This window comes from Camellia sinensis, chromosome 13, assembly GCF_055761805.1.
Source record: "Camellia sinensis isolate YWXY chromosome 13, ASM5576180v1, whole genome shotgun sequence".
NCBI classification, from domain to species: Eukaryota; Viridiplantae; Streptophyta; class Magnoliopsida; order Ericales; family Theaceae; genus Camellia; species Camellia sinensis.
In genome coordinates this window covers 108,447,065-108,458,758 of record NC_138973.1, presented here as the reverse complement: position 1 = coordinate 108,458,758, position 11,694 = coordinate 108,447,065, and the positions used below count along the sequence as shown (strand labels likewise).

General features: G+C 36.1%; 1 protein-coding gene across 1 annotated transcript; it reads right to left on the bottom strand.

Moving 5' to 3' along the window:
* Positions 1 to 1,805: 1,805 nt before the first annotated feature.
* LOC145806369 (aldehyde dehydrogenase family 2 member C4-like) lies at positions 1,806 to 11,301 on the bottom strand. Its single transcript, XM_082903124.1, has 9 exons — positions 11,171 to 11,301; positions 6,705 to 6,847; positions 3,735 to 4,118; positions 3,560 to 3,649; positions 3,226 to 3,399; positions 2,980 to 3,117; positions 2,640 to 2,777; positions 2,485 to 2,546; positions 1,806 to 2,246 (listed from the first exon to the last, which is right to left on the bottom strand). Exons 1-9 carry the CDS (start codon positions 11,271 to 11,273, stop codon positions 1,973 to 1,975), a joined length of 1,506 nt encoding a protein of 501 aa, XP_082759250.1. The 5' UTR covers positions 11,274 to 11,301; the 3' UTR covers positions 1,806 to 1,972.
* Positions 11,302 to 11,694: the final 393 nt, after the last annotated feature.

Here is an 11,694-nt window from a genome sequence, read left to right as displayed (position 1 = left end):
GCACCGTGTGTGTTTTGTAAATCTGAGGTGGAGTCTTTAAACCATGTCTTTCTTCACTGTCCTAAGATCTGGAAAATATGGGCCAGTATTGTGAGTTGGTGGAACCTGGGTTGGGCTATTCTTGGTTCAATGGAGGCAGTACTTCACTGCGGGTCAGGTCCAAAAATGAAGAAAAAGATAAAGGAGATCTGGAAGATAATACCATTGGCAGTAATGTGGTCAGTGTGGAAACTCAGGAATGATTGCATATTTAATGAAGCACAACCAACTTTGAATAATTTGGCTGATCTGGTAAAAATCAAAGTTGCTATGTGTGTTGTTTTCTCCTTGAAAGAGTTTAAATACTCAGTGCACGATGTGTTATATAACCTGAAGCAGGTCTGCTACTGTGTATAGAAATTGGGACATAAAGATGCTGAATTGCTGCTAAGTATGTTGATGCCTCTTGTTGTAGACATTGGGTAGACAATGGGACACAAGAAAATTGAATTGTTGATCTGGTGTTGGTGTTGGTGTTGGTCTGCTATGCTGGTGGTTTTTGCTGGTGTGTGCTGCTGATATGAGCTGCTGATGTATTGGTGCTCTTGTTTTGTTTTTTTTGTTCTTTCTTTTGTTAGTTGCTTTGATTGGTTTCTCATCAATCTTGGGTTAAGTGCCAGCAAATAATTTTGCTTCCTTTGCGGTGTCAACCTAGTTGGAATTGTTGAGGTTAGCTATGATACTAAGTGCACTTCCCTACTTTGTTGATGTATTTTTATACGTATATTGCTTTTTCCATCAATAAAGCTTTTTTTGCAGATTAAAAAAAAAAAAAAAAAAGTCAATTTGTTTGTTTTTTTTTTTTTTTTCCGTCATTTATTCTTTAAAGTATTGGCTTTTTATTTTTATTTTTATTTTTATTTTTGTTGATTTTCTCTGTTTTATAACTGGTTGTTTGACGCTTTATGTTTAGTAATTGGGATTGATTTCATTTTGTGGAGATTTAAATGTTTTGTTTTGTGTAGATTATTTATGCTTATAGAACGTTTGGATTGGTTATATTTTGTGGGGGTTGGACCATACACAGTATGTGTATATACACTGTTTATATATGTGATAAGGATGATGTTATGGTACACACCTTCATGTCATTTTTAAGTTTAATTATCACAAATGATTAAAAATGACATAATTCGATATCATGGGAGTCATAACCATAAAAATAATTAAAAAAATTAACTTATAACTAAACATCACATAAAATATAACTAAAAATAAATAAGTTCTTGAATCATAATTAAAATAATGTTATAACTAATATCGTAATGAATCATAACTAACAATTGTATGGTAATTTCCCATGTGATAAAATTTATTTGTATATATATAATATAAGATTTTATTGCAATTAAAATTAGGCTTGTTAAAAAAATTATGGAATTCAAGTTTCTTAATTGATTTTTATTTATATTTTTAAATTTTATTATTATATTAACAACCAAAAAGCTTTATGTCAAATTTCATCCTCTTCGGGATCAAAAAATAAAAAAAATTCATCCTCTTCGAGTTGGCCACAAGCACATGTCATTTCCGTCAAGCCAAACTGACAGAAAGCCAAGGTTGCAATTTAAAGTGCCAAGAATTTATTTTACAACTAAGAAATGAAGTACCAATGTGAATTCTATGTAAAGTGCAAGAATATTTATCTAATTTACCATTAAAATAAAGAATATACCAAGATCCTTTTTGGTTATAAAATTTTCACTGTCACGATAGAATCTTGGAAAATTCTATATAATAACAATAATGAAATTATAAGAAATGCGTTTTCCAAACTTAACTTTGCTTTCAAACTTCCCATCCATACAATTTCTCTGTGTGATGTAACAATAGATTTTAATTGAAATTTCAAATTATTACCTCCTTTGATGATACAAAACAAGTAACAAACCCTAGAGGCTGGATCACCAAAGCTGCTAACTTACACATATATTCACAGCCAAGGGGAATTATAAATGGGAGTAACAACAGACTTGACTTGAAGATACTTATCAAGAGCATCCATGCCCATATCTCTTCCAAACCCACTCATCTTATACCCTCCATACGGGCAATCTCTGTCGAAAGCAAAATAACAGTTGATCCAAATAACACCCGCACGTATTGATCTGGAAACTGTGTTAGCCACATTCAAGTTGTTGGTCATAATGCCTGCTGCTAGGCCATATCTCGTGTCATTCCCTCTCTTTATCGCCTCTTCAATAGTCCTGAAATATTTTTTGGGGAGAAGATTTAGATAGTAGATGATTCAGTCTCTCATCCGAAGAGAAATATAATACAATCCAACTTCCCACTGTTGATTAAGAAGTTGAACTGTACAAAAAATAATGACCAGTTTTTTGGTTTCACTTTCTTTCCTTCCAAACACACCCTGAAACTTTTTTTGGCTTTTGTTATTTTGCAGGAACATTAAGAAGAAACGGGGCTCTGAAAGTTTGAACTTACTTGAACTTCATCAGTGACATAACTGGACCAAATATCTCATCCCTTGCAATTAGCATGTTGTCCTAAAGATTAATAGAGAAGAAACAAAATCTTTAGTTAATGCACTATGCTTATGACACACAAATAGGTGTTTTTTAATGTTGAAAAAGAGTTACCGTAACATCGGTGAAAATTGTTGGCTCAATATAGTATCCCTTCTCACCACAGGGCTTACCACCGGTTAACAAGGTTGCCCCTTCTCTCTTGCCATGCTCAATGTATGAAAGTATTTTATCAAACTGGACCTTATCTACCTGCACCAGAGGTAGCGTGCATCTTATGACATGGATATAAACAGTTATTAAATATTTTGATGCTTGTTATAATTCCATCTCTGAATGAAAAACCACGTAATTATTCTTTTTTTTGATCTCTGGTGGTATATCATTAATTTGTTGTAAACATGCAAATTGTGCTTCAAGTGATTAATCAAATGTTCATATTTAGAGTTTTTGCCTGAGGTCCTTGACGAACAGTAGGATCAAAAGGATCCCCAACCACCCATGCTTTTGCCTTCTCTAACAACTTCTTCACAAGTTCATCATAGATCCCTTCTTGAACAAATACACGAGAACCAGCCACACAAATTTCACCCTGCTAACAAACCAGCACAAGAAGAAAAGTCATTGCACGTATGAGCACAAGAGAGTTATTTCATATTAAATCCCGAGGAAAACACAAGAAAAAATAAATTCACATTGCCTTGTTATGTAGAACGCCCAAAAGAGCAAGATCAGCTGCTTTATCAACATCTGCATCATCAAAAATTATGAGAGGGGACTTGCCGCCTAGTTCAAGTGAGACAGATTTTAAATTGCTTGTCGCTGCAGCCTGCATTATGAGGCGTCCTACTTCCGTGGACCCTGTAAAACTAACCTATTATCACCACACACACACACACACACACACACACACACAAAGGGGCAATTTAGACGGAGGGTACGTATGTGGGACAGTTAGGCCTGCCTAAAAATTATTTATTTATTTTAATTTTTCAGTCAAGTAACACAATTTGTACAAGGAAAGAAGTAGTCACTTTATCAATATCCATATGAGAGGAAATGGCAGCACCGGCTGTTGCTCCAAATCCTGTTATAATATTGAGCACTCCATCTGGGATGCCAGCCTATTGGGAAAAAAACATGTGGGTTATACATATTGACATTTTTAACCAAGAGTGAATGCCCATACAAATAAAATGACAGGCGTACTTGCTTAGCCAGATGAGCAAAATAGAGAGCTGAAAGTGGTGTCTGTTCAGCAGGCTTGACAACCATGGTGCACCCAGCGGCTAATGCTGGACTAACCTTCATGAAAAAAATTGTAGCTGGGAAGTTCCAAGGAGTGATGTGCCCTACAACACCAATAGGCTCACGCAACGTGTATGCTTGAAGCTCTCTTGACATTTTTAATGTCTCCCCATGAATTTTATCTGCTGCACCTGCATAGTAACGCAGAAGTTCTGCTGCTCGAGGAACTTCCATGGTCCTGCCCCAACTGAACAACTTCCCAGCATCAATGGTATCCAAGGCGGCCAGTTCCTCTGCATGTTCATCAACTAAGTCTGCATATTTCATCATTATCCTTCGCCTTTCCTGATCACCAATTCAACGGAGAAAAAATAGAGACAGTTGGCTAGTACACAATTAAGGGTACACATGACAGCAAGTGGCATGCACAAATAAGTTATAACTAAGAAAAATCTTGACATCACCAATAGATACATTATAATGATGAGGGCTTTAGAGAAATTGATTTTCTTGGGATTAGTAAGTATTTGATATGGCACGTACAGAAGGTTGTAGCACACTCAGTCTCTGAGAGGACCTGTGAATGTCCAAGGTGTGAAAATCTCCAAGAATTAAAGCTCTTATGACGAATCTCTTTCCAATATTTGTAATTAGGATCTAAAAATGGTACACCATATATTAGAGAAATTATTTTTTGTCACTCCTAAGAACTTCGGATTTCATTCTTGGAATGGAGAGTTTACTTTTTATTTATTTGAATTCTCATTGTTTTGATATTTCCATTGCGTTCAAATGGGGATATTTACTTATTTACGTGTAATATCTTAAGTACATGAAAAAGTAAATTTAAATAGGTCATGTAAAAAGTCCAGTGAAGGCAGTGGTGCTGGAAAAGCCATTGTCCAGTTTGCAATGGTGATGCTCAAACGTGTCTGGTGCATAGTTGTCAAATCGAGAATTGTATCATGAATTAAATCCTTATTTAGTGAATCGTGAATTGAATCAAATTGTGAATCGTTAAGATTCAGTACAAATCATAAAAAATAATGTCAAACAATTTTATACATGGAAAAAATATATGTATGAAATAAATTGATTTTGGCACATATTATAAGAATCATTTGGTGTAACTGACCTAACCCATATAATATTGAACTATGTTTATTTCATTAAAATAGCAATAAATAATTACTTTAACCTTAACCTTTCTAAGAAGATAAATTATGATTTTTTTAAGGGAGAAAAAATGAGAAGAAAAGGCTAAAAACATGTTGGGTATGATTAGATCCTATTAAAAACCCTTTAATCACCGAAACAATAACAAATCATGCATAGGTATTGGTTATTTTCTTATTAAATACTCTTAAAAATTGTATTATGCCATTTTTACTAAAAAAAAATAGTAAAAAAAAATAGTCAGAATATGTCGGACATGATAATTTTAAAAATTGCAAAAATCGTAAAAAGTGAATAGATTGTAAATCGTGTGATTCACCATAAATTCACTCTCAAATTAGATTCATCCATAAATTCATATCGATTTTACATAAATTGCAAACCGAATTGTGAATCAAATAGCGAATTGAAAGATTCTGAAAACAGTCGCACAATGATTTAACTCTACACAACTTTTGTGAGCTCTGTTTGTAGCACACTTGAAAGCCCACTTGAACACGCTACTACGTGCAGAGATATTGCTAGTTGCATGCTGGAAAGCCTACTCCAGCGTGCATGTGGGATTTTGTTCATTTGAATATATATATATATTGGACATAGGTTTTCCTAGTAAAGATACACATGAAACCAAGTAGCTTTTGAGAGATGAAAAACCCAATTTATCCATAAGTTCTCAAATGGCCTTGAAATCCATGTTTCTCAATTTTTGAACTTCAGCTTCATGAGTCATCATATTAGAGATTCTAGAATAAGTAGTTTCATATCTCATTTGCGGATGTAAAATCGACTCGACCCAGCTGGCCTCGAGTTCAGGCCAGACCAGCCCAGGCCAGCTCGGGCTACCGCCAAAATTGGGCCAGCCTAGTTTCCAAAAATCTAGGCCCAGGACCAAGCCCAGGGGTAATCGGGCTTTGGATTGGGCCTCGAGCCTGAGTCGGGCTTCACTTTTTCTTTTATACTTTTTTTTCACCAAAATAGACTACAGGTCACGTTGGGCGTTAGGCGTCGGACGGGCCAAGCCTTGAGTCGGGCCTTAGGTTGGGCATGGGTCAGGGTAGTTGAATTGGGCTTTGGGCCGAGTAGAGCCTATAAATGCTTGGCCTAGGCTTGGGGGTCTCAGGCCTAGATCGGACCAAGCTCACTCAGGCTCGAGCAGGCCTTAGGCCTGCAGGCCAATTTGACATCTCTAATCTAATCTCATTCATAGCACTTTGATTACTCATGCATTATTGGTTATACCTACTAACTAGCTAATTAAGATTAGAGCTTTTTGGCCAAGTTGGAGCTATAAGCAGCAAACATCTAGACAAGAGAAGGTTGACAACAAAGTGTCACTTGTGAGTGGATTTCGAGCTTGCTAGCTTGAAGGAGAAGACTTCAAGGCTAATATTTCAGGATTGGGCAATAAGTCATTTACATCCTGATCTAGTGGATTTTGACAAACAAGGGTGTCAGTGGTTTTTTAAATGAGGGAAAAATTGTTTCCAAATTTTCCACGTATATCGTTGTGTCTATTATCTTTCATTATTTATTGTGATATTATTGCAAATGACATATAATTGACATTTGGAATTGACTAACTAAATTGAATTAAGTAATCAACTTGATAACATTATTTTTATCAATTGAAATTATGGTTGGTAGGTGACCCTGCATCCAACTAAAGAGCTAGAAATTTTTTGTTAAATGACAAATGCTGGTTAAAGTTAGCTTACCACAATATTTGTACTAATACATGTATAAAGAAATACTTACACAACCAGGTAAACGAGGCCAGGGGCCATTGTCGAAAGCATCTCGGGCAGCCTTCACGGCCAAATTGACATCGTCCTTATCTCCTTCTGCAACCCTAGCTATCACTTCTCCTGTTCTTGGGTCTATAGTCTCAAACGTTTTCCCTTCAAAAAGAAAATAAATGATTTGTAAAAAAAAAATAAAAAAATTCCCCATAATTTAGGGCAAAAATTTTTGCTAACTCTAAAATAAGAGCTCTAAAGGAGCTCTAATTATGTGGCACTAGTCCATGTGTAGTTATTATTACTTTCTATTGGTGTTTTTCATCTTCTTTTGACTTGCCAACTCACTAGAGTTTTATTTAGAACTCTTGAATTAGAACTATGTGTTAGGATTAGGCATACTCAAAAATTAATCACACACACAGAGAAAGGAGGCACAAGAGATTTACGTGGTTCGGCAATAGCCTACGTACACAGAGAGAGATTTCTCATTATAGAATTATCCCGGAGGGAGATTACAACTTACACCTCACTCTCTCTATAGAACTCTCTCACTCACAGATTATACTCTCTGCTCTGTCTTTCACTTTCTAATGATCTAACTCAGCTCACAACTCTTCCTACTTTATACACAAACGGGAGTGCCAAAGTTCAACATTTGCTTGCCAACAATCAACCATAAACATAAATGGCAAGCTTACTACACAACCACTCTAAGTTGAAAAAAACTTCTGTAGCCTCTATTCTTGACTTCCAAAAAACCACCTTCACCAGATAATCCTCCTCTTCTGGATCAGGTCATTCTGACCCGATGGGTTGACTGGCCAACTAGTGTGCTGACGTGGAAGCCACGTGGCACAGACCTGGCGCTGACGTGGCTAACAAGTGTCGTCTGGCGTGGCGATGACTGGTTGATGACTTGGCAGTGAGTTGGCACTGACGTGGTGCCACGTGTCGATGACGTGGCTAACAGGTGGTGTCTGACGTCAGCTATACCCAAAAAAAGAAATCAAATTCTCCAAATAAAGGTTGGAGGATTCGAACCCTTGACCAAGGAGTTAAAGCCTTAAGCTTTAACCACGGAGCCAAACTCACCCTTGTGTTATTATTTCCCTAAATAAATATTTGAAGTATTTGGATTGACTACAAACTGGTCATCTTCAACCTCCAGCCATGAGTGGGACTCTGGTTCTGAGTTGACGTTACATGCCAACCTTTGACCGGCGCGTATGGACCACCCCAACCTCTATTTTGCCTTTGCTTTCTGGGTTTGGAACTCCTCTCATAGAGAGCTTCCTCTTGGCATGCTCGAAAGTGAATTTTGAAAAACTTGATTTGTGGGCAATTCTGAAAAACACACCCTATTTTTCTGAAAAATCGACCAACGAGGCTTTGATACCACTTGTTAGGATTAGGCACAATCAGAAATCAATCACACACACAAAGAAAGGAGACACAAGAGATTTACGTGGTTCGACAATAGCCTACATCCACAGAGAGAGATTTCTCACTATAGAATTATCCCGGAGGGAGATTACAACTCACACCTCACTCTCTCTACAGAACTCTCTCACTCACGGATTATATTCTCTACGCTGTCTTTCACTTTCTAATGATCTAACTCAGCTCACAACTCTTACCATTTTATACACAAACGGGAGAGCCAAAGTTAAAAATTTGCTTGCCAACAATCAACCATAAACATAAATGGCAAGCTTAATACACAACCACTCTAAGTTGAAAAAAACTTCTGTAACCTCCATTCTTGACTTCCAAAAGACCACATTCACATGGTGTGGAATGCTTATCACTATGTATCATTGGAATGCTCTACTAGTAACATTGAAAATGTCTTGAAGGAGAAAGGTTTGGATCAAGTAATGGTCAGAAAAGGGGGAGGTCGAGATATAGTGGGCTTGTTTGGTTTGTATTTGAAAAACATGTTTTGAGATAAAAAGTACGAAAATTTGTTTGGTTTGGTTTTTTTTCAAAAGATGTTTTGAAAAATTATTTTGAGAGAGAGTTTTAGAAAAAGTGATTGATTTGATGTATATGAGAGAGAGATTTGTTTAGAAAACTTGTAAACTAAACAAGTTTTGAAAAAAAAAATTGAAAAAATTTGTTTGGTTTGATTACTTTTGAAAACTTATTTGTAGAGAATTTTTCCTAAAATTTTTTGAGAAACACAAACCAAACAAGGCCAGTATTAACTTTTAAATCTCAGGAGGAGCTGAAATCAAATATTTGCAATATCAAAGAATGGTTTAAGGAATGGAGTCAGTTTGTGGTGGAATGGAAGCCAAGATTTTATCTTGAACAAGAGAGATGTGTGTGGTTGAGGTGTTATGGCATACCCTTAAATCTCTGGAATAGGGGCACACTCAACAATATTGGAAGCATGTAGGGTACTGTTCTTAACTTGGATGGTGATATTTGTCAACCAAAGTCCTTCTCCCACACCAGAATCAGAGTGGTTACATCTTGTATGGAGATTATTAACAAAACTTTAGCTTTGGAGTGCAAGGGTAAACTACATCTCATTCTTGTGTGTGAAGATCATTTAGCAGAATTTAGTAGCTTGAAGCACAATGGCTTGGAAGAGTATAGCCCCAACGAAATCTGTGGCAGTGTTGTGGAAGGAACAAGTCCAAAAGAGTGTTCCAGGGTGGAGGTAGAAAGTGTGATGGAGGTAAACACAACTGTTGAGGAGTCAAAGTGGGATGGAGGTTTCAACAGAGAAGAGAAAGTATGTACCAAGGAGGTAGAACAGAGGACAGGGTCTAGTGATTGTCATTTGGGTAAGGAGGTAAACACAGTTGTCGAGGAGACCGTGTTGGAGGAGTCAGTGCACAACCCAAATTTTAATGTTGAGCAAGTCTCTACACTTTGTTTTATCAGAAGCTTCAGTGGATCTCGAGATGGAATTGTGCTTGGTATCAATCTTGAAGTGGATTTGGCACAAGCACATAGTAAGAATTTAAATAGGAAGGGTCATCTGAGCCTTAATCATTTAGGCTTAGTTAGGCAACCTGCTTCTATCCCAAAACTCCTGCGGAATGAGAAGAGAAAAAGAAAGAAGGTTTAGATAGAGGGGTTCACCAGCTTTGCTAGACTTCATGGGCAGAAAGCTACAGTAGTCAGCAAGCTCACTTCTAGGTTTGTCATCTTCAGGCCAGCAACAGCTGCGATAGCACGTTCAGATCTGTCTAAAGGTGTTACTAGTCCGAACAATCTTCTCCTCAATGAAGCCAAAGCCACCATACAATTAGGTAAATCTCTTGGCATCAATTTCAATGGGAAAGAAGATGATGTGCTAAGCAAAATTATTGAGCTAGAGCTAAAGGACAAAGAGAGATCCAAATAGGAGGGTTTGGTCTAAGAAGGATGTAAGATGGCAACAAGTAAGCATAGCTTGAGCATTCAGTGGTTCTAAGCTTTTGTTAGCTAGTTTATGAGTGGTGTGGCATCAAGTGTTAGTGGTCTTGTGAGCTAGTGTTGGTTTCTCACCAACACTATGCTTGGTTGCTTTTCTTTTCCTTTTTTCTTTCTCATCCTTATTGATGTAATCTCATATGTAATGTATGGTTTCTTCATCAATAAAGATTTTCTTTGCTTATCAAAAAAAAAAAAAAATCACTACGTATCATTGCTGAATTTAGGATGGTCATGTCGAAAGAAAATCAAATACTAAATAAAGTACAATACATAAGGGTTCTATTAGATATGACACTAATGTAAAGCTGATTCTACTCTAATCACAGAACTTTAGGCCATCTCGAACCATTATACTTTTACTCAAACAGAGTAGAAGTTTAAATAAAGAGCTTCATTTAATATAAGGCACTCCAATGGATAAACTCAAATTTGAGTAAAATTGTCAAGTTTTGAGTGGATGTTAGGAGTTGGAGTCAAGAAGAATTTGGGTAGGAGCACTTATATGTATCAAATTTTGATTGGATAGAAATTATAGTAAATTAAATATGTGTCCCTTGGTTTTGAGTCAAAATTTGAGTAAAACTCAATTTGGCATGGGTTTGAGTAAAAAGGAGCGGAGAGAGGATTTTAGTGGCTTTTTACTCACATTTAAGTTTGAGTATTTGATGTCATCTTTGACATAAATTAATACTTAAAAACTGAGTATATCTGAATGTTTTGAAATTAAAAGGCTCTTGAAGAAGATGATTAATCTGATGGATAATTGTTTGGTGAAGGATGAAATCTCTCTCTCCCTCACATAGAAGCAGAGACCAGCAAAAGTTAAACCCCAAACCCAATCCATACTACAATGATTGTAAACATTGACTATTATGTGCCTAATTAAAAATAGAAAGTATATATATTTGATGTCAAAAAAGGATAGAAACTGAAGTTGCAATACAGAGAAGCTATACATACATTTATTGTTTTCTCTGTGAGTGTATGAACCCAAAAGAAAGAGAGGGAAGAAAATGAAGTAAAAAGAGAGGAGAATGGTTTATTAAGAACCTGAAATGGAATCGACAAAGTTTCCATTGATGAATAGCTTCGTGAACTTTATCTCTGGAATCTTAATGAAAGACTCTGAGCTTCCATTGTTTTGAACCGCCATCTCTCTCTCTCTCTCTCTCTCTCTCTCTCTCTAGTCCAACTGTTCATATAGGCTCCAAATAAAATTGGGAGAATTAATTTACTTCACACGGGTAGAAAAAACAGAATTACAAGAACATGAATCAATATGTTGAGGGGTGGAAGTAAAAAAAAAAAAAATGTGGGAATGCAAGGTTCATGTGCATCTTTTATGTTTGTGTATTTTTTTTTTTTTTTAATTTGTCCGACTGTTAAGTAATTTTTTTAATAAAATTTGAGTGAAATTCTACAACGATATGCACTTTTAGTTATTACTTTTATTTTTTTGCTTGTAATATATTATGTTGTTAGTTATGACATATCATAATATTGGTTTTAGTTATGATTCAAGAACCGTTTGGTATACCTCATGTACTATTAAGTTATTGTTTATCTTTTTTTTA

Bases quoted from the DNA above. Each gene is read 5' to 3' on its own strand.
- LOC145806369 (XM_082903124.1), bottom strand. From the start codon at position 11,273: ATGGCGGTTCAAAACAATGGAAGCTCAGAGTCTTTCATTAAGATTCCA. The intron at 6,848-11,170 runs GTTCTTAATAAA...TTCTTTTTGAAG, and splicing joins CTTTGTCGATTCCATTTCAG to GGAAAACGTTTGAGACTATA. The intron at 2,547-2,639 runs GTAACTCTTTTT...ATTAATCTTTAG, and splicing joins CAATTTTCACCGATGTTACG to GACAACATGCTAATTGCAAG.